Here is a 22,939-nt window from a genome sequence, read left to right on the forward strand (position 1 = left end):
CCTGAAGGACTGGTATGAGACACACATTAATGCAGATGAGTATGTGTGTCATTGTGCATTTGTGTGTCCATCCTGCAGACAAATAAGAACCGTTGCCTAACAAAGATGTCAAAAGGCAAGACAGCGAGACACTCCAGGAAAATATGCAGCTATCTCTCCACTAATAGAGCGGTGAGCCACAACGTTGCAGTCGGTAGCGACAGGATTATGCCATTGAACGGGAATAAAATGCTGCTTTTAATGAGGTGGAGCTGCATCTCTATCCAGCTTCACAGACCAGATGCGTTTGCTGGCTCTCTAATTATGAAATATGCCAGTTAGATGGCCCTCACAATGGCTGACCTGCTCTCCTCTGAGTCATTACTGAATCATAATTAGCTCGCTTTTAGTGCAGCCACAATATTATGATTCTCTTTGACAGATTTACAAAGAGGAATCAACCACAGAGGTCTGTAATTAATTTATAAGGATCTTTAAAGACAAAAGCATTACCCAATGATAATTGTATTAAAATGGCGTCGCTGTTTCTCATTCCTAACAGAGCGCCAGCAAAGCGATTCATTAGCCTCGCCGCACATTTATAACACATCACGCCGCATCAATGACTATGTTTACATGAACTTCTGTAATCTAATTATTTACCTTATTCTAAATAAGATAATAATATGATTAAGGTGTTTACATGGGTTGCTTTTAGAATATTCCTTTCAAGTTCCCGTTTTACATGTTATGTTGCATAGATTGATTAATGGCACAAATCATTATGTCCCCACCCGAATTTCACATGTAAACATATAGTTTGTCTTCGTTATGATGCTATATGCAGTTTTGGGTGTATTATTTTTAGATTTTATGAAAGCTTCAAGAGTAGTTAGTTATTTGTCATGTGCAAACAAATGACGAAGTTGTTGAAGCAATGCTCTTTTATTTGTGTCAAATGGTATCCGGTAGCAAGATGAAAAGTCGTGAAAAGTCCTACAAGATGGTAATAGTGTGATTAAGCTATGTACATGTTTATACTGCACTTTAATAATGCGACTAAAATAGGAATACTCCACGTCTTAAAGGGTTAGTTCATCCAAAAATGAAAATTCGGTAATTAATTACTCACCCTCATGTCGTTCCAAACCCGCAAGACCTTCGTACATCTTCAGAACACAAATTAAGATATTTTTTATGAAATCTGAGAGCTCTCTGACCCTCCCTTAGACAGCATGGATGCTTACACGATCAACGCACAGAAACACAGTAAGGACATTGGTAAAATAGTCCACATGTGACATCAGGGCTTTAACCGTAATTCTATGAAGCTACGAGAATACTTTTTGTGTGCAAAGAAAACAAAAAATAGTACAAATAGTATTTGTGTTTACTTCGAGTATGACTTTAGCCAGATTAAGGTAATCAAAAATCTGTTTACACGGTTAAAATCAGAATATTGTTGTCCATGTAGACGTACTGAATGACATTTGACCAAGCAACTAGCGAGTGTCAATAAGACACAGTAATGTCAGAGCAAAATGTGTATTGTTACACTTGATGCAGTGCATTCATCTCAGCCAGAACTAATCAAAACGAACCCCCAAAAACAAATTACAAACTCGCTGTGTTAGCCTGCCAGCGGATGCATGAGGGAGCTGCCGAGCTGGCGCTTTCGACAACGCTAATTCATATCAGCTTTCTCAGGCCTCTGTTGGTGTTTGCGCTTGTAACAACAAGGTAATGTTTCTGGAGTGGAGGCTCATTCGTTTCAAAAGGCTCTTAAAGAGGCTCCTCACATTGGAGCTTCACTTTGGGAAATTAGCACTGTGCGTTGTATGCGTCCTAATTAAGCGCTCTGATCTGGAGCTGATTTGAATGAGAAAGCCCGCTGATGAGCGGATCGGGAAGGTGCAGGCACGCTGGAGGCATTATAGCCGCACTGTAAAAGCAGGGCGAAACACATGTTTGGAACTGTAAACAGTCCCAGAAGCGCGGCACGCATTACGATGCTAATATCCATCTCCAGTGCGGTGGGATCCAGCAGACGCAGAAGAATGGCTGTCCCGCAGGATGCCTGATCGAATCTAATTTATTTGGAGCTGGGGTGGGAGAGTGAGGAGGAGGGTGAGAGTCCCACTGACCTTGTGGAATGGACGGGATGGGAGCTGGTCTGTGGAACCAGGAAATCATTTGTTTAGGCAGCACTCTGGACTACTCGCTCTGTTTACAGCTGGCACTGTCGAAGTGGAGCAAAACCTTCGCTGACCTTTCCTTTCAGTCGGAGAGAGCTGATGGAGGGTCTGGCTCCCTCTCCACAACACATTTATCCGCTTTGTGAACCATACGGTCTTTCCAGCGAGCAGTTTTTGGTTCCCAGAACGTTCTGGGAATGATAGTGTTTGGTTCTCGAAATGTTCCCAGAACTGAGCTGTTGAAGTTGTTTTTAGTAAACAGGAAAAGCATGGAAAGTGATTGCAAGGTTCCATGATGGCTCAGACAATATTGTACACTGTGTTCAGATTTTAACAGTCAGCTTTATCTGTTTCCTGACAGTGAAAGTCATGAAGACTGTCAAGATTCTATGTTAGTGTTATTTAACTATTATATACTATATACTATTAACTGAAAAATTAACTTATACTGTTAATTGATTGTCTTTATCTGAAAAATTGGCTGTTTACTATTATCCCCTTTATGAGCTTTTACAGCAGAACTGAATTTAGTTCATTAAAACATTGTTTTCCTGTTTAACACTGTGAAGTTGCTTTGACACAATCTGTATTGTATAAATTATAAATAAAGGACTATTACTGTATTATTCACATTTTAAATTAGCTTTTATTTTTATATTTTCAGTTTTAACAAAAAACCAACATAATTCTTTAATATAAATATATATATATAATAATGCTTTAATATATATATATATATATATATATATATATATATAGATTGAAAATTTTCTATACCAAATGTTTTTCAGTGTACATAAACCTTTCAAATCAGACCTACATCTGATTAAGTGATGCCACACTTTAAACTATTTTATTTTATTTTATTTTATTTTTTAAACTATTTTATTTTATTTTATTTTATTTTATTTTATTTTATTTTATGCAATGTGACATTCTTCATGATACATCTTTTTTTCTTATTACTGTAATGGGGGGAAATGTGATATTTAAATAGTTAAGCGTATAAACATCACAGCAATACTGTACAATATGTGTGGCACTGCATTTAATTATGCTGATCTACAAAAAACTTGTTGTATTATTTTTTTTTTTTTACGACAATTCTTTAACATTTACTCTATTACAGTAATGAAAATCACCACAGAGAAAAATGAGAATTAAAGAAGTGAAATGTAATTCAATGAAGGCTCTTTTTTTATGTGAAAAAAAAAGAAAAAAAAAAAAACTATTATCCCAAAGATTCCTTATGCTAAACAGAGATTGATGTTCAGTGAAATGGGCCTGTTTTTGCATGCAAAATCTGGGTTAAAAAACAAAATCAGTCTAGAACCACCATAGTTGAATGCAAAAGCTGAACAACAAACATGCAGACGATGATGTGACATTAATGTCCTTGGCCACATTTCTGTTCTCGAGGCCTTCCATATAAAAAGGCCCCATAAATGGGCTGTTTGGTGGTGTCATTGGTGGTGTTTACAAGGCAGTGTGTATTGATTCAAGGAGAGGTGGCCTCATTCTCCTCTTAGAGTGCCATTGTAGATGTTCCAGGACAAACAGAGGAGCGCTGATCACGTTTCAGGCCTCTCTGAGGGCTACAGCTGAGCTCTCCTAAGTGCCCACGGTTACAAATGGACCACTGAGTGAGGAGAGCCTGCTTATGCCAACACCATTCGGACACATATGTGAATCTATGATTTATGAATGTGTGTTTAATTGTGCATTTGTGCTCAGGAATTTGTTTGTGTATTCCTCTGTTTGTTTATCCTCAACACATGATCACATGTAGCTTGTTAGCATGTTTAGAAGATGTTTAAACTCAGAAACGTTATTTAGTCCATTGTGGCTTGAAACTCTCGGACCACAAACTAGATTTGTCATGCAATGTGAATATGCTTCGCGAGGCTCTGTCAGGTCTCCAGCTGTGCAGCAGTGCCAGGCAGCCATTGATCAAGGTCAGAGGTCATTTGAGCAGGGAGCTCTAGAGGTGTCAGTGTTGGCAGTGATTGAATTAGCAGTGGAAATGAAACCCATGAATGCGCTTTAATTGGGTTTGGGGTTTTTCCCATGATGCCCGCTTAGTGGTTCTCACCTTAGCATCTAGTGATAACCTTCCTTTTAAACTTTATGCTTAAATCTCCTCTGGAAAACAACCAGTCTCTGCTATCCAAGTAGAAAGGGACAAACCATCTTCTGATCTGTGACAAAGACAACTGGTTTGCACTTTAATTATACATGATTGTTATGAATGCACTACTTGATAATTGATTCATAATTGATTCCATGTAATAAATAAATCTATTTAATCTTTAGTTTCATATTTAAATTTAATATATATTAAATCCATTTATTACCATTAAAATAAAATAAGGTGCAAGAATGTGTCACTGCATATGGCAGAAATGACAAACTTTTTTTAACTATTCTATTCTATTCTATTCTATTCTATTCTATTCTATTCTATTCTATTCTATTCCCCAGGTCTCGAACACACCATGAAATGAAATACACCTTTTTAATGAAAAACTATTTCTTAGGGATGTAACGATTCACTCAACTCACGATTCGATTCGATACACGATTTTGATTTCACGATGCGATTCGATTCACAATTTTTATTTTTATATTTTAAACAAAATGATATTTAAGACAAATTATAAATTAAATGTGTCCTTTTATTATTGCTTGAAGAAAATGCTGTACATTTATTTGTGAAATTATAATATAGCTATAATATACTTATACAGCACTGGCATATCATTGCTCTTTTGTTGGTTTTGATTGCTTCTATTGTCCTCATTTGTAAGTTGCTTTGATGTGTTTAGCATCTCAACCGATTTGAATCATCACATATTTGAATCGATTTTCAACCGGCTCGCGGTTAATCGATACATCCCTACAATTTCTCAATTAAAATACATTTTAATTCTAATTTTAATCCTCATAAAATAAAATAAAATAAAATAAAATAAAATAAAATAAAATAAAATAAAATAAAATAAAATATTTGGGAGGGGGTGTTGCAATAATAATAATTATTACTATTAGTAGTAGTAGTAGTAGCAGTAGTAGTATAAATTATTATTATTATTTCTTCAGTAGTTATGCAGTTTAGTTTTGTCTACTAAATTTTTGTCTATTAAATTAAAAAGAAAGCCAGGTGAGGTAGCTATCTGTTTTTTACGAGGTATAAGCTATTTTCATCTTTTTAAGAGACAGCAAGTAGTTGTTTTTTTTTTCTTGAAAATTAAAACAGTTTTATTAATTAGTATTATTTAAGGAATAAGTCAGGTGTTTTTACTAGGCACATTTTAAACTATATTTTAAAAAAAAAATCCCTTTTTCATGATCTCAGACACCCTTAATTTTAGACTTTTACATCAGACAGTGTGCGATTGATAATGGGAATGAGAGTCTGACCTTTGTGGACTTTGCTCTCGTCTCCCCAGAGGAAGGACATCTACTGTGGGCTTTTCTTTGGAGAGCCACTGAGTCAGATACAGTTTCACAAGCAATTAGTTTGAACAGGAGGTGCTGAATGAATGCATTTGTTCCTTGTATCCTCTCCTTCTCTGCCAGCTACTGTATAAAGAGTGTACCGTAAGTGAATCTAGCTGGCACTTACCGTCATGTCGTCACATTATGCTTTTATTGATTGATAGGATCCTGTTTAGTCACAGGGAGGTCTGCTCTCATATCATATCAGCAGTTACCGATCACACAATACCCTTTTCAGCTTTTTGTTCTGTAGCCCAGAGGATCATTTTATTTTTTAATCATATTTTATCACATAGCTACCCCTTCCCATAGGAACATTTTATTTGTTTGAGGTTCCTTCATGTTCAGGAGATTTAATAGAGAGACAGAGTTTCACTTAAGCATCACCTTTGTCTCAGATGTTTCTTCCAAAAATCGAAAGGAGAATTAAGCATGAACACATTCAAGACAAGTTGTTGGCATACAGCAAAAAGAGATTTTCTTACTCAGTATTTTTGTGTTGTTCTCCTGTACAAATGTCTAAACATGGAATCAAGACAGAGACTTAGGCTGTCTGTGTTTATTTTGTGTTTATTTTATTATTAAAGTTTTTATTTAAATGTTTGCCAGTTCCTGCCTCCTTCTTCCTGTGATTATGAACGTTTTTATGTTGTATAAATATATATATATATAATATATATTATATATATATATATATATATATATATATATATATATATATATATATATCATATATAGTATATATATATATATATATATATATATATCAAAATAATTGAATTCAAGCTGAATTTGATGTGAAATTTAGCATTTTCATTATGTTGTTGCCAAGAAAAATTTAATTTGTAGGATTTTTTTCTTTTTTGTTTTGTTTTGTTTTGTTTTGTTTTGTTTTGTTTTGTTTTGTTTTGATGTCCCTAAAACTGTTTGGATCAGTGACATGACATTGAATACACCTCTATGATAAAGATTTTATGATCTATAGTTTAAAATTTCATATACAAATTACTGTCAAGTGCACATTTTGGTGTCTTGGCAGGTCTGAGCACAGTTTGAGACATCATTAAGATCTCTTCTGAAACTTTCACTCCATTTGCTCTTCATCAAGACAACAAGAAAACAAACTTTTGTTTTGTTTTGTTTTGTTTTATTTTGTCCTTAAAACGTCTTCTATGACAAATGTGTGCACAGTTTGAGACATTGTCGAGATTTCTTCTGAAACATTTGCTCTTCATCTGATTGCTGTCTAGAAACGATTGATTTTTCATTCCTGTGGGAAGATTTCTTTCACAGCTCTTTGTTTTTACTCGACCTCCCCACAATCGAACACCGTCAAGATAGCGAAGAAAAGATCGACAAAGTAATAAGATCATCTCTCATATCCTTATTAAGGGTGGCTCCTGGGGGAGCACGTGTGTGTTCTTGTTAAGAGCGAGCGCGTATGGAGCGTGTGCTGGGAGGCCTGGATGAGAAATCACCTCAGCGCCCCTCTGTAGCGCTCTCACTCCCTTCCTGTGCCTGTTAGCCCAGGAGTGAGCCCCAGCGTCTCCTCGCAGCGCATGTGTAATCAATAACAGCCCCCCAGCTCTGTCTCACACACACAAAGCGCTTCCACCTCAGCACGTCGTGTTAGACACACAAACTTATACATCATGCCGCACTCAGCGCTCCCCTGAACATCTGAGGCGTTCAGATTACGTGGAGGAAGAGCAGGCACAGCTTTGGGTAATGTCATTCATAGTCTTTCACCGTGATGTGAGGGTTTGGAGAGATGAGAGGCCGATGCCGTCGAGAGCCATTGGCTTCCCGGGCTTCTATTAAAGAGCTGTCAAGTACAAGTGCTCGCGTGACGGAAACTGGGGCACCTTTCTCTCCATCATCACCTGCTTCACTGACCCGTGCCGCTCTTTGTCTTGCATCTACTTTGTTTATTTTTGGCCTTTGTAATTTATTTCTATTTATAAGTAATGGTCATTGCATGTCAAGGGCGTTGTGAAATCATGTGTGATTCGAAGGAAATCTGCATTGTTGTTGTTGTTGTTGTTTCTTTCTCTACATTTAAATGAGGTCTCAGTTGTTTCTCCTAGAGAGCAAATGGTGATTTTTTTTATTTCTTATATATTTTCCTGAATAAAAAATGGTAATCTAGCAGATGAGATCTCAACAGTGTCTCACACTGTGCTCAAGATTGAAGTATGCAATCAAAGTATGCAATGAACAATTATCGTTAATGTCCTCCAAGATCAAATTATGTGAGATATACTATCCATATGGCTATTATACTCTTACCATATGTCAACAACAATTTAGAATCTCACCAGTGTTATTTTATTATCATTTATGTACTGTTAAAGTATTGATTAATATTTTGAAATAGCATTTATATATTTTCAGTTTTCTTTTTAATTTGAGAGGTTTAGCAGTTGTTATGTGCTTTTGTCATTTTCATTTTTATTTTATTTTTATATATTACTATTTAGCTTTTTCAGTTTTATTTTTAGTAATTTTAAACTAACATTTGTTTATTTCAGTAAGTTTCCGAGGCAACATTTTTAACTTTCATTTAAGTTTTTCTTTATTTTGAATGTATACATTTTTTTAATTAATTTCTTATTCTTATTCTTATTCTTATTCTTATTCTTATTCTTATTCTTATTCTTATTCTTATTCTTTCTTTCTTTCTTTCTTTCTTTCTTTTCTTTCTTTCTTTTCCCTCTTTTTTTTTTTCTTTCTTTCTTTTTTCTTTCTTTTCTTTTCTTTCTTTCTTTCTTTTACCAATTAATATTAATGTTTTATTTTAATTCAGCTTTATTTTAAAAAAAAATCCTCAATTCTTTTTTATTTCAGCTTTGTTTTCTGAAAATGATAATTGAAATATTGTATATATATATATATATATATATATATATATATATATATATATATATATATATATATATATATATATATATATATATATATATATATATAAAACGATGTCTAAAAGTAAAATTATATACAGTATATATATATATATATATATATATATATATATACTGTATATAATTTTACTTTTAGACATCGTTTAGCTTCTCTTTCATTATTTACTCATCCTTGTGTCATCCAAATCTTTCTTCTGTTTGTGAAGAATGTTTGAAACCAAACTTCTGATGATAGCCATTGACTTCGATAGTTTATATAAATACTATTTTATATATATATACACACACACACAATGTATTTTCTTTTGTGTTTAGCAGTACAGGGAAACTCATACATGTTTGAACACACCTTAAGGATAAGTAAATAAAGACAACCTTTTTAATTTTTGTATGAATTAACCCATTAACAACGCTTAGAATTCCCCTCAAGGAATTTCAGGATAAACATACACAAAATAGAATATACAACAAAGACCTTCAGTGTGTCTCCAAAGCCACCTCTGAGCTATAAAGTGTTCTTTTGGGGTCTTCAGACATATTCTGGCCACATAGGTGTGTGTTTATCACGTTTGGGACTCTGTGTTTTCTGATTCGCAGAGGTAACAGTGTGTCAGATTAGATCTCCTGTAACAAATGCTATTAACAGCACCTGATTTTTTTTCTTCAGCCTCAATTTGTACAGTCCCAAAAGGAGAGCCTCGAAGGAGAAACGGGTTAATGTAAACCTGCATTCTCATGCATCACAGCTACTCTCCATGCCATCTTCTGTTCACACTATGCATAAGAAAACCTCTCAGGAGAAACAGCAGGCGTGTAGGTGCGAATGTCATGTAGACTGTGAGATAGGTAATAAACATCACTGATATGGTGGAAGCAGTTGCATCCGACCCCAAAATACCTTTATTAAACCGAAAGAAGGTCTTCTGCTGTATTCCCAGGGAAGATCAATCTGACCTCACTGCTTCCATAATAATAAAGCCCCTTTGGTTTCCTTGCCATGAAGCAGAATTCAGTTGATTCTAGGTTGATAGTGCTGACTTGAAGCTTTGCTTCACCAACTGTATCAGGTATTGAACCTGCAACTAGAGGGGAGTGGAATACAGATGTGTGTGAGTCACAGTAATTAGCCAGCTCATCATGATTTTCCCTCTTCATTATGGGTAATGGAATGGGATTCTCATGAATAGGGAAGGATGAGCTGATGAGTACACTTTAATAGCAGAGATATTTTTTTTCCATTTTAAGAGGTGTATTTGCATAATTCATGCACCCGGTACTGAATATGACATTAAAGGAGACTTTAAAAGTATTTTTAAACACACTTTATCACATAGCTCTGACTTTAGCTTCCCAAATTTCATTTCCCAGAGGAAAAATTATTGCTCATAGAGTAGGTTTTTTTTGCTCTCATAGCTCAAGAGACTCAATTATGTTTAGTCAAACAAACTTTTTTTAGATGTTTCTCTTAAAATTCCTCAGGTAAGAGCTACTCTTTGTAGTCATATTGTTTTCATATGGTTTTGAGACATGTTTTTTGCTATTTTTACGAAAAGTTTTAATCCAATGACACTAAAAATGTAATGTGGTGTAACAATAAAAAAAAAAAAAAACTTTCCTTACATGCATTCACACCACATACAATTTTACAAACTTAATTTTGTTGTCATTACAAAGGTATATTTTATAAGAGACTAAAATATTTTTTAATATTAACAAAAATAATTTTATTAAAATGAATTCAAATAGAACACAGTTATTTTAAATTGTAATAATATTTCACAATATTACTGTTTTTATTGAAAAAAAAAAGTAGCCTTGGTGAGCAGAAACATTTCTAAAAATCTTTTTAAATTTTTAAAAAGTAGCGTTCAGCAGTGTGGGTCTCCAGAGTACCTTTCTATGATAGCATTTCCTGTTTTTCTTCTCTAAGTATTTAATTATTTTAATGGCTGTTTCTTCATTATGAAATGAGGACAATAATATCAGCCTGACACTTTAAAACATTAAAACATTTTATCCCATTAAAAGTCTAAACAGTGAATGTGGACTATTAAGGTTTTGGAATTCGATGAGTTCAAAGTTTGAATTCGAGAGACTTCAAACTTAGATATTTTGGCAGTTGACCTGACAGTTGAAGACATTGTTGAAGTCTCTTCAGAAACTCAGTGAAGCAAGTCTCCATTTGATCTTCTTGATGTCTAGAAACAATATTTCTTTCCTATGAGGTCATAAGATCCACTCACATGTGCGTGTGGCCGTCCGTATGCACATCTCAGCGCTGTTGGTACTGCTATTACTTTGTTTAAGTCCGTGCAGATGATTAAATGTCTTTCCATTGTGTCTGCCGATGCATATGGGTATGTGAAATGATTCGCTCCATTAAAAGTGGCAGCATAGTAATGGGGTAATGAATGGCCCTGTCGGCTAGAGACTCCCAGCATCCTAATTTGTCTTTCCTCCTGTTGTTGTCTCCACAGCCTGCCGGCCCGGCTTCTATAAGGCCTCTTCTGGGAACGTCAAGTGCTCCAAGTGTCCGCCGCACAGCTACACACACCAGGAGGGAGCCACGCACTGCGACTGCGAGAAAAACTACTTCCGTGCAGAAGACGATCCCGTCTCGATGGCCTGCTCTCGTACGTGCTGCTTACGGTTCCTACATAAGTGCATTTTCTCCAGATTCTATTGGTTTAACTTCATATTTAAGACTCTTATTGTGTTTAGCTCAATTTGACCCACACTTGATTTTTTAACTGATTGAAACACTGGTTAAACTGTTGATTTCTTCTTAAAAATGTGTGATTTTTTTTCCTTATTTAGGGGCATCAATGCATCAGTGTGTATGCAAAGTTTCAGCAGATACTGTAGGTGTGTTTTGGAAAGGTTGTAAAAAAAAATTGGGTTAAATTTCAAATTGACCCACCGTTGGATTACATGCTGTTGACTAAACATCAGAAAATAGAAAAAGTTTATTGTAGCTTGTCAATAACTAAAATATGAAATACATGAAATTTTTAAGAAATTTAAAACCGTAAGTTTACTCGAAATTGAAGACTTGTCTTCTGAATCATCACATAAGAATTTACCATTTCTTCCTCTGTTCGGGGTTTCATAATAAAAAAAAAAGTACAAAACTGTGAAATGATGTTTTTGGTTGTTAGTTTTTTGGATCTCAATTTCTAATCTGTTGCAGAAAATCAGTATCAAAAACTAATTTTACTGTCAAAAGGGTTTGAGAAACAGACATAAAAATACAGAGGCTATTTACATCAAGTACAAATAGTGACAAATACTGTTTACTCTAAGTAAAAATAATGTTAGATACTATTTATACTTTATTTTAGTGGCAGTTATTTGCATCTTAGTGTGCAAAGAAGTGAACATAAAGGAAATGTGCAGCTAATTTTGAACATAAAAAATATTTGGGTCAAATTGACACTTAACAGAAAGGGACGAACTGTTTGTTTTTGTTTGTTTGCTTGCTTGCTTGTTTGTTTGTTCGTTCGTTCATAATTAATCTTATTTTTATTATTTTGTTTGTTTGTTTGATTGATTGACATGCTACCAGGGTTATTATAATTTAACTAATTTGTACCATAACTAACTCAATAAATAAATAAATTACATGAAACAAAAGAAATGTTAACTAAAATAATATAAATGATTTAAAAATGAACAAATATTCTTGTTTTATTTCAGCTAGTTGGCAACACATAATTTCTCAATTTCATAAAATAACTAAAAATAGAAAATAATAAAAATGAATAAAAACTACATTTATTACGGTAATTACAAAAAAAAGATAAAAATAAACAACAAAACTTTAAATAAAATTAAAATGAAAATGAAAAATACAAACACATAAACAAATTCAAAATACTAAACTAATGTATAACATATAGTATCGTAGTTATACTAAAATAGCAGTGCAAGCTGCAATAGACGTTTTCTATTTTATCATGAATTTTTTTTTTTTTTTTTTTTTTGCCAGACTGCATGGAAACCAATTAGGGTCAGTGTGACTCGCAACTCAAAGGCTTACGCAGATATTCAACACAACAGTGCAAGACAGCAAAATCTCCACAAGCATTTAGAAGTGATGTTTTTGTACGGATAATTATTTATGTTACTTGAAACGCAGCGTTCCTGTTCGCCGCTCAGCCCTCAGAAGCGCCGGAGCTTTCTGAAGGATGGTGTTTGTTCAAGGATTGATGAATTTGTGTTGGCTCGTTCTGACAAAGCTTCCGATACCCCCTCAGCGGCCTTCAAGCTGTCCCACCGAGAATAGCCCGTGTTTGCTTATTTTTAACCGTTTCAACCGACGGGCCTCCTTGGGTTTGCGCAGCAGAGCAAGCTAACCCATTCTCTTTTATGGAGAAGCACGCAGATGGTAGACAGATGCATGCAGCGACTGCCAAGCATTCCAAAACACATTATCCATAAATCACCGCATTGCTATCAGTGCTGATTCATATCACATAAAACCACCAAGAGCCTTATTGAATTCTGTGGCCAAGTTTAATAGGGTGTATCTTACGTGACATCCGAAATAGTCAGCACGTCAGATCACGCCACGCTCATGCAAGTCGCTTTTTATTTTGGCTGTCGGAAGCAATACCGAGTCTTCATTTCCACTTAAGCATTCATTGCCAATGTTAGTTTAAGACTTTGATGGGTACAGTGAACGGAAAAACACTTGAACGGAGTGTACGACTTTAATTTCTCCACTTCATACTGTCATAGCCCCCGAGTTTGTACATTTATCTTGATAGAATCTGCTCGGATGCAGGCAGTGGAACTGATACGCTTTAAGTGCAGCTCTGAGAGCGGAACTGCAATTAAAGGAAGACAACGCACGATATTATCTGCAATAATTGTGGAAGGTCATTCTGAGTTCTTCAGAGATGTTTTTTGCATGTGAATATAATTCAGGTCATGGCTGCATTATACAGGCAGTTGCTCCGTGAATTACTGCTTTGTAAAATTTACAGTTTATGTTGCGTACTATGTTGTGTCAGCGAAGGTCGGCATTTAATCACCGCTGAATGTTTCAAAGGCATACATATTTATGCCTGTTTTTAGTACATATAAATGGACTTGTTTATTTCTGCCTGTCTCCTTTTTATTACCTCATAAAGGCGATATTCTGCTGCGTAACTCTATGACGTGAGGAAAATGCCAACAGCAGACATGGTATATAATTGTACCCAGTGCTGGGTAACTGATTACATGTACTGTACATCTGGATTACGCAATCAGATTTCAAAAACTAAGTAGGCCTACTTGTAATTGGATCATAATCAGATTACAGTTACGTGGCCTAATGGTTAGAGAGTCGGAGATTGTGAGTTCGAGTTACTTTTTGCATGGTTCTCTCTCCATTCACATGATTACCTTGAGCAAGGCATCGAACCCCCAACTGCTCCCCGGGCGCCGCAGCATATGGCTATTCGCACAGTGTGTGTGTGTTCAATGGCAGTAAATGCAGAGCACTAATTCAGATATTTAGATTTTAGATTCTCCCTACATATTATTCGCATAATGGCAGTAAATTATTCAGATTTAGATTTTAGATTCTCCCTCGTTCTTCTTTTTTCAATAATTTTTTCACCTTTCTAAAAATCCTATAAATGATTTGCTTTTGAAACGGAGGGAGAAAGCATCTCTCAAGCAAATACACCAAGTATGAAACAAATTAAGCTAGTTAGTAATATATAGGTGATGTATAGCTGTGAAACACTATGTCTTCATCTTCATCCAGTACATTTACTATAAAGTTTAAAGCAAGTTTGATTTAAAAAAAAAAAATCAAAAAGTAATATTAAAAAAATAGTCAGATTACATTACTTGAAATGGGTAACCTACATTACATTACTTACTACAGTTTTCATCATGTAATCTGTAATCAGTAATAGACCACAATTTGTAAGTAATCTACACAGCTCTGATTATACCAATACCAGACGCAAACATCTTCCATATGTCACAGAGAGAATTTCATGGGTTCGTCATGTTGTGGTGGTGATTGTTCAGGTCTGTGGTAATAACAAAGCCTCTCCGAATAATGGATGGCTTACTCTGGCACACCTCACATCCTCCCGTTAACAGGCCAGCGAGTCTGTTAACATTACCTGCTCACTGTGATTTCTATTATATGTCAGGATCAAAGGTGACCATGCTCTGGCAAAGATGTTACCTAGTGACATATAACGACTTTTTCCTCCATCCTATAAAAAGAGACTTTGGTTTATGCTGTTGCCACTGCAGACTGTGGCACATTTATGTATTTTTTGCTACCTGGTCTCATGGCAAAAACTTACCTGGGGACATTTTTTTGTGAGACATATCACTGCAGTTTCCAAAAGAAATGAACACTAGAGGCAGTAAAACTCTGACACCTTTTATTCGTTTTCACACAAATTTACAGAGTTTCAATTAATAAAGCATAATTTTCGCACTATTACTTGAAGAATATTATGTCATGACTTCAAAACAATTTTAATATACTGAAAGATTTGAAAACTAATGCTTTTGAACGTTTGCATCGCACATATTCAGCTTCATATCTATGGCTTTTCATAGATGGTAGGTTTGTTCGGTAACTCATGGAGTATGGAGACGTACTTGAGAGGTGAGGAGCTCCGGTTCAAATCCTGTGTAATTATGGTTCGACCAAATGGCACGGCTGCATCAACAAATGTATTTTTTATTGGTTTCACATTGGTTAACATATCGGGTAGGTTTAGGTTTGGGTTTGGTGTAGGGCATATTTCCATCATGATAGAGCATTAACTTTTAGTGACAGTCCACGGATATTTAAATTCTGAACTGCCGCAAAGCAACGTAATAAAAAACGCGGCAATACATACCTATATCAACATAATAAAAATGTGCCAGGGTTCACGTATTGTTTTAGCACCACTCAGTGGACATTTCTCTTTGAAACTGCGGCAAAACGTGACAGGCTGACACAGACAACCTCTTTTTTATGATATTCATTTTTTATATAAAGGAAAGATCAAGGTGTTGTAAAACAGAAAATCCACTGTACATTAAAATAATAAGAAAGGTTGTTCAGCCAAAAATGAAAATCCTCACCTTCATGTAATTCCAAACTCATGTTGTTTTGTCATAAACACAGCATAAAAGTTTGAGAAGCGCTGGTATACAGTATAATATATATGGTTATGTGCTGTATTCAATGTCTTCTGAAGTCGTACTATTGTCATGTGAGGACCAGACTGATGTTTAAGACTTTCAGTGAAAGTCTTTCAGTCTTCCCCTCCACAAGAGCTGGTAAATGTGATTATAAAATTACATTTTGAGTGAATTATTCCTCAAGGATTGTTGCTCTTCTTTCTATAAGTGCTTTTGAAAAGGCCAGTGTGGTAAATCCTGTAGTTGACCTTGAAGTGAAACGTCTGATTTATCGTCATGTCAGAATCAAGGGAAAGCAACAGGGAGTGTTCTGGAATGTTCCAGAGCAAATTTGTGGAGGAGATTCCTTTGTGTAATGTTCCATTTCTTAATGTTGTATCAAATCCTATAACCCCCCCCACACACTTTCTTTCTCAGACAAAATGTCTGTCAGAATGGTTCTCAGGTTCTCAGAAACCATCTCTAAACTCTGGGCCTTCAGCATGTAAGTTCATGTCAAATAAAACCAACCACACATTGCACTCCTGATTTCTTCATTCACCACCATTTTTAAGCCAGGAATTTAGTTTTAGTGTAATTATATCCAGAGGCATGGGCGACATGTGGGGGGGGTGGGGGGGGTGTTATTTGTTGCGGCATATTGCCCCCCAAATTGTTAGCAATGGAATTCCTGATGTCGGCCCCACTGCAATTGGAGTGCTTAGCTAAGCGCTAAATACCCTCAACGTGTTTTGTCAGCATTAAACAATGTAACCAATCACAGACATATCTGCCGAAAGCGTAGCAGTCTTCAAGTGCAGTTTTGCACGCTCGTGAAACATCTCCTGACTAAGTGCAGATGCGATGTAAAAAAGAGATTCATTGTGCAGTTTAGAGAGCTTTATTGATTATAACGGAACTTTGTTAGATTGTGATGAACGAAGATGAGTGACGCTTTTTAGTAATAAAGGGAGCGGGCTTTTCCCACTTTCTAGAGTATATAATACATTCAGAATTGGTATAAAATTTTCGTTTTTCGGAAACATAGGCTACTACACCCTGCAAGGTTTCGGGAAAGACATCTGCATATTTATGTGGGATTCACTCTGAGTAGCAGTGATTTGCAATGGACAGAAAATTAAATATGTTGATTTAATTCTAGAACCGGTCCTGGCCAAACCTCCACAGACAGCGCGCATCCTGAGCGAAATCTAATTCACGGACCAAAAGCCTGTGTAAACTTTTTTTTAGATCTGGTCAAATCAACCAGTAATTTAATTTAATTTCCAGTTATGGTCAGTAGAAAGTTCAGCAATGAATGGTGTGCGATTTAGTCCCACAGCTAATCGTTTATTTTTTCCTCACGTGTCTCGCCTTTGGTAACAACGTCCACAGTTTACTAAACGGTAGCAACTTCTTTAAGTTATGCTACGTTCACGCCATATCGTAATTACTGTAATTTCTAGATGACAGCACGTCACATTCTACTCAAAGCTGTTCACGTCCTCGGACTCAGAATTATGCTTTTCTATGGCAACATATCAATCAATCAATCTAAACAGAGCCTGCGGTGGTCATGTGGTCATATGGTACAAGTCGTAGCTCTCAGAAAACTCCCGGTTCACAAGTTGTAATTACGAGTTCTACAAGGATGTGAACGCTTTTTAATAGTTGGAATCTCGTAATTACAGGAATTCCAAATTTGGCGTGAACGGACCTTTATACGCACCATATAAATAATAAATAATTTTACATAATTTTTTTTCTTGACCCCATCTGACTCAAGAATCAAATGTCGCCCATGCCCAGAGGTCAGATATTAAATTCTCAAAATATTCCAAAATTATTTACTGGGTTTGAACTGGCGCCATCACCTTACTTTAATCTGAGATTTCACTCTTGTTCTTATATACGCTGAAGTTTGTCACTTATTCAAATAGCAGCTTGTTGTGCAGGCCTGCTATTCCAATCAATAGAGCACCCTGGCCACACTTCATACCCTATTTTTACTGGGACAATCTTTTAAAGTTAATATAACAATCCAATGAGGACACTTCTGAACTCTGGAGTAATTCTAGAGGCTTTGCCAACATTTTAACAAGGGGAAGGACATGGCTGCCTAAATTCTGTATCCATCCATAACTGATGACTTTAACGATTAAACCCACACTTTTTAAAGTAAACGTACTTCCCCAGAGGGACATTTTATTGCTCTTTCATAGCTTATGAGATTTAATGGAGTTCTCAGTTGTGTTTTATTTAAGTATAAACTTTGTCCCAGATGTTTCTCCTGTCATCCCTTAGGAAAAAACTGAAAAAAGACAATGAGACAGTTTCTCGCAGAATCAATGAATAAATAAATAATTTGAGCTTGGAGAATTTGATGAGAAAGGTTTGCGTTCATGTCGAGACCACTGAAGTTTGATTTGAGAAGCATCCTAAAGTCTCATTGCTGTCTACACTCTTAAAAAATAAAAAGCTTCCAAAAAGGGTTTTGGCAGAAGAACCATTACAGTTGGTTCTTAACAGTTTCTAACATTTTTTTTTTTTTTCATCATGTGAACAATATTTTAATAATCTAAAGAACTGAGGTCGACTATAAAGAACCTTTTATGGTTTCGCGAATGTTAAAGTTTCTTCATGGAACCATCAATTCTACTAAAGAACTTTTATTTTAAAGAGTGTAGAAGAAACGTTAGAAGAAAAGATAGGTTTCTTCTATGGGATATTGGTTCGTGTTGTCATTGTTGGATATGCACGTCACTACAGCTGAAATGGATTTTCATGATGTTGTACAATATTTTTATAGCTTGATTTAAAAATTATGAAGAAATATTATATCACATATCTTCTTCCTCAGGACCTCCATCTGCCCCACGCAATGTGATCTCTGCCATTAATGAGACGTCAGTGATTCTAGACTGGACCTGGCCGGCTGACAGCGGAGGCAGGAAGGACATGACATTTAACGTGGTCTGTAAGCGTTGTTGGCCGGGTCCTAGGCAGTGTGAACCCTGTCGAGGGGCCGTGCGCTTCTTGCCCCGTGCCACTGGCCTCACTAACACGACAGTAACCGTGGTGGACCTCCTGGCACACACCAACTACACCTTTGAGATCGAGGCCCAAAATGGAGTGTCCTCCCTGGCCCCCACAGTCCGCCAGTATGCTGCGGTCACCATCACTACCAACCAAGCAGGTGAGTCTCCCATCTTAGAATATTCTATTGTTAAAGAATATTATAATAAAAAAAAAGATAAAAAGGTCATAATTTATTCACACTCATATAGATCTGAAACACCTATGATGTTCTTTCAGTTAAACAAAAAAAGGTAAATCTTTGAAGAATATCCTGAATCTTTTTTTCTTAAAATGATCTTGGACTGGAACTGTCAAGCTCCAAATTCATGAAAAAAGCCCTAAATGTGTTATAAAAGAGGTCTATATGATTCAAGCACTGTTTTCAAAGCCATACAAAGTAAATACCAACTACTTTTTTTCCTTTTCACATGGTTACTGGGGCAGATCAATGTATTTATTATCAGTTAAAAAAGACCTACTGTATATGTTTGTGTCCCATAACCAGCTCCATATGTATGGCTTTTCTGATGTAGTAAACTTTGTACCTTGTACAGCATATTGCCTTCGATACCTGTGAAACAGGAGTCACAATGACATAGTTCAAAGTCTTGTAAAAGCAAGCTAAAATGCTGTGGTTGGTTCAGAAAATGTGTGGGTTTTTTTGTCTCACATTTGCTTTTGAGTTAGGTTTAGGGTTGGTGGTACATTTTTTTAATGCCAAGATATCACCAGATATTTCATTTCCAAACTGCCATAATATGTACAACTAATGAAATCAAACGTTGCCAGGTTCAAGTTGATTTCTTTAGGACATTTCACTTTCTTTCACATTTCACTGCAAAACGAACAAGGAGCAATTTAATATCATTTTGCATAAATGTTGGCACATTTTTCCAATGAGCCTGGGTTTTATATAGCATGAAGTATTGGAATATAGCACGCATCTTAACATTTCCGATCATTTTATTGTGCTCTTTTTGCAATTTTGTGACATAACAGGCCCATTCCCCATTCATTATGGAATAGATCAGCCAGGATTTTCTTCAGATATTCACCTTTTGTGTTATATGGAAGAAAGAACCTCATAGAGGTTCAGAACAATGTGTGAACTATCCATTTAATTCTCCCGGTTCTTCTAATGGGACATTAACACAAAATTCCCAAAAATGACATTTCATTCAAAGCCACGTCTTAACAGAAAAATTGTCATCAAAGATTTCCATTGACTGAGCGAAATGTTTTAATGGTCCCCTGAGATGAGTTGAGACATATTCATGAAGACAATTCAATTTCCTCTTAGTGATGTGCAACAAAGCTCAACATTCCAATTGGAAGGAAGAAAAGAACCGTTTAATGCCTCCGCAAGGCTATTGCTCATCTCGCGCTATCACAGCTGTCTGTGAACATATCTTTCTGCAGGTGTTGGCCTCTAGCATGGCTGACTGAAGGTCACGACTCCTCAGGTTACTAAGGCAGAGGGATGCTGAACGGCAGGCCATCTGCCTCTCATTCCATGTGGGCTTCCTTTGTGAAGACTCGTGTGTCTGTTCTCTAGCTCTGTGGGGCTCAGGCCTCTGTCAGTTCAGTGCTGGCTGTAGAGTGATAGGTAAAGGTCCTGTCAGATGATTTAGAGTAGGCTTTGGTACACAGATTACAGGCTTTGGGGTCTGGTGTCATGAAATAGTAGGCAAAGACTACTTGGACTACTAGAGGTTCAAAGGCTAGGGATTGATAGTTTTGCACCCTTTTACCACAGGGAGCAGTTGACTTTGCCTGAGACCTCATAAAATCCTTACTGTCATTGTAAGAGGACTGCATTTTCACTCAGCAGATCTTTCATCTTCTGTCGAAGAACAGATGCTGATTCATCTGTGAAGAAAGGCATCTTCTTTTAGCGTGATACAGTGCTACAGGCTCTATGTTATCTTCCCTGTCTGAGACACACAACATTCATGTTTTCAACAATATTTTCATTATTTGTGGGTCATCCCTGTTCACTTTTGAAAACGAATAGTGTATGCTTGCTATGATTTAAAGTATTTTTTATATAAAAGACTATTTCAGACTATTCAAATCCTATTAAATGTTAATAATTAAAGAAAATGAGCAATGATTAACTAAATTAATAAAATGAATACTTTAATTCAGCAAAGGCACTTAAATGGATCAAAAGAGACAGTAAAGACTATTCCTATTTCAAATAAATTCTGTCTGTTGAACTTTCAGTTCAAAAATAATATTTTTTTCCACAAAAATATAAAACAAAACAACTCTTTGAAACATTATATTTTTTCTTGAGAAGCAAATCAGCATAATATAATGATTTCTGAAGGATCATGTGACACTGAAGACTGCAGTAATGATGCTGAAAATTCAGCTTTGCTTCACTGTAATTAATTACAATTTAAAATATATTCAAATAGAAAATATTTATTTTGAATCATAATATTTCACAGTATTACTGTTCATAATGTATTTTTGATCAAATAAATGCAGCCTTGGTGAGTTTGTGTCTCCTTTCAAAATGTCTTTCTAAAGCTTTTTAATAATAGTGTGTATTGCTTACTTATTGTCATTAAATTTAGATTAATATGATTTTAGTTACAAAAGATTAACATTAAAAAGTGATACTGAGGAAACGGGAAAAAATTGTATGAATTGATGATCAATAAAAACAGTATTCCTAAGAAAAAAAAATATATATTTTACATTGAAACATTTCAATTAGAGAATGAAAAAAAAATGAACCGATAATTACTGAAATAATATTATAAATTTATTAAACTTTATAAATATTTTTATTAGTAATTTTGCTTCTTCAGAATTGGCTATAGAGCACCTGAATTAAATGACAACATTCACTCAGATTTCAGAGTTTAAAATTTTCCAATATACCAAGACATATACATGGGGTTATAAAAGTGTATGACTGTTAGAATGACCCTGGCTATAAGCACCAGAGTTTGTTGTGGGTTTAAGCTTTTTTAGTGTTGATAGGTCACAGCTTCACTCTATTAAAGGTGTTTTTGTCAGACAAGAATACCTTTAGGGTGACAGATTTGTGGCCCCTCAAACTGATGGGCAGTAAATATGGATTTAACACTTATCTTCTCTAGCCCTTCAGTGAATTCTCAGAGTAACATTTTAACAAACCTTAAATACTTGATTTTTACTTTTTTTATTTTAGAATATTGAGGCCATTTGTTTTTAATTATTGTCTGTTGATTTCTATGTCCTTATTACCCTCTAACAATTTATTAATCCCTTTAGACATACACACTCCCACTCACAACTCTCACTTGCTTTCAAAGCAAACAGTACAAAAAAGCATACTTTGGCTTAAGCGCTCCAGTTTATTGGACTGCAATGGTATTCATTTCCTTGCACAGAGACAGCACTACACCCTCATTTTCTGTCTTTTCGATTGAGTTTTTCAGTTCAGGCTGTTTCAGAAACCAAAACCAGGAAGATCGTGACCCCTCTCTCTGTTCTTCTCTACTCTTGCTCTTAGACAAATAATCCAGCTTCCTTTATACTGTCCTATAAAACACAGCCAGAACAAGGAGATGGATGTGTGAACGGCCAATCTAGTGAGTCGGGCCTGCAGAGAGCACATTTACGAGGGGCTCCAAGGGTTGTCAGCGCAGCCCAATCAATCTAAACAGAGCCAGCATGTGTTCCGCAGCCCAAGGGAGACAGCACACGCAAGCTGCCCTCCATGTAAGAACGGTGCTCTCTGCTTGGCTCTCAACCTTATCCGAGCTGTAAAACGTTTGTGTTGAGACCTGATGGTTCTGCCATTTTAACGGGCCGATTCACCCAACCTGGCAGTCGTGCCGGGGTAGGGCAGAGATTTTCAGCAAAGCCAACAAAGCTGGAAAAGCGCGTGGCCTAACTTTCAGTAATTCCAAGTCTCATACTGCTTTGCTAGGATGTGCAAAATTAACTTTTCGGCACAACCGGCAATGATGATAATTGAAAAAAAGTACTATGTCTTAAATATTTCCTAACAGCTGGGAAGCTATAATTTGCACTGTATTTTTTCTAATGATTTTATAATGACTTGTTAAGCTCTAAACTGCAAGATCATATGTTATAGGGGCCAATCTCTTTCTCAAAGTCACAAAATTTAAT

At 35.8% G+C, this 22,939-nt stretch overlaps 1 protein-coding gene across 1 annotated transcript in view; it reads left to right on the forward strand.

Annotated features, from left to right (window-relative positions):
- The window catches only part of LOC109098602 (ephrin type-A receptor 3-like), a 123,459-nt gene that overhangs the window by 51,215 nt on the left and 49,305 nt on the right, over positions 1-22,939 (forward strand). The window contains exons 4-5 of the mRNA XM_042730766.1: positions 11,071-11,226; positions 18,588-18,952. Coding sequence (XP_042586700.1) covers positions 11,071-11,226; positions 18,588-18,952 — 521 coding nt within the window. The remainder of the gene's footprint in view (positions 1-11,070; positions 11,227-18,587; positions 18,953-22,939) is intronic.

The sequence above is a fragment of the Cyprinus carpio genome, chromosome B9 (assembly GCF_018340385.1).
Source record: "Cyprinus carpio isolate SPL01 chromosome B9, ASM1834038v1, whole genome shotgun sequence".
In the NCBI taxonomy this organism is placed as follows: domain Eukaryota; kingdom Metazoa; phylum Chordata; class Actinopteri; order Cypriniformes; family Cyprinidae; genus Cyprinus; species Cyprinus carpio.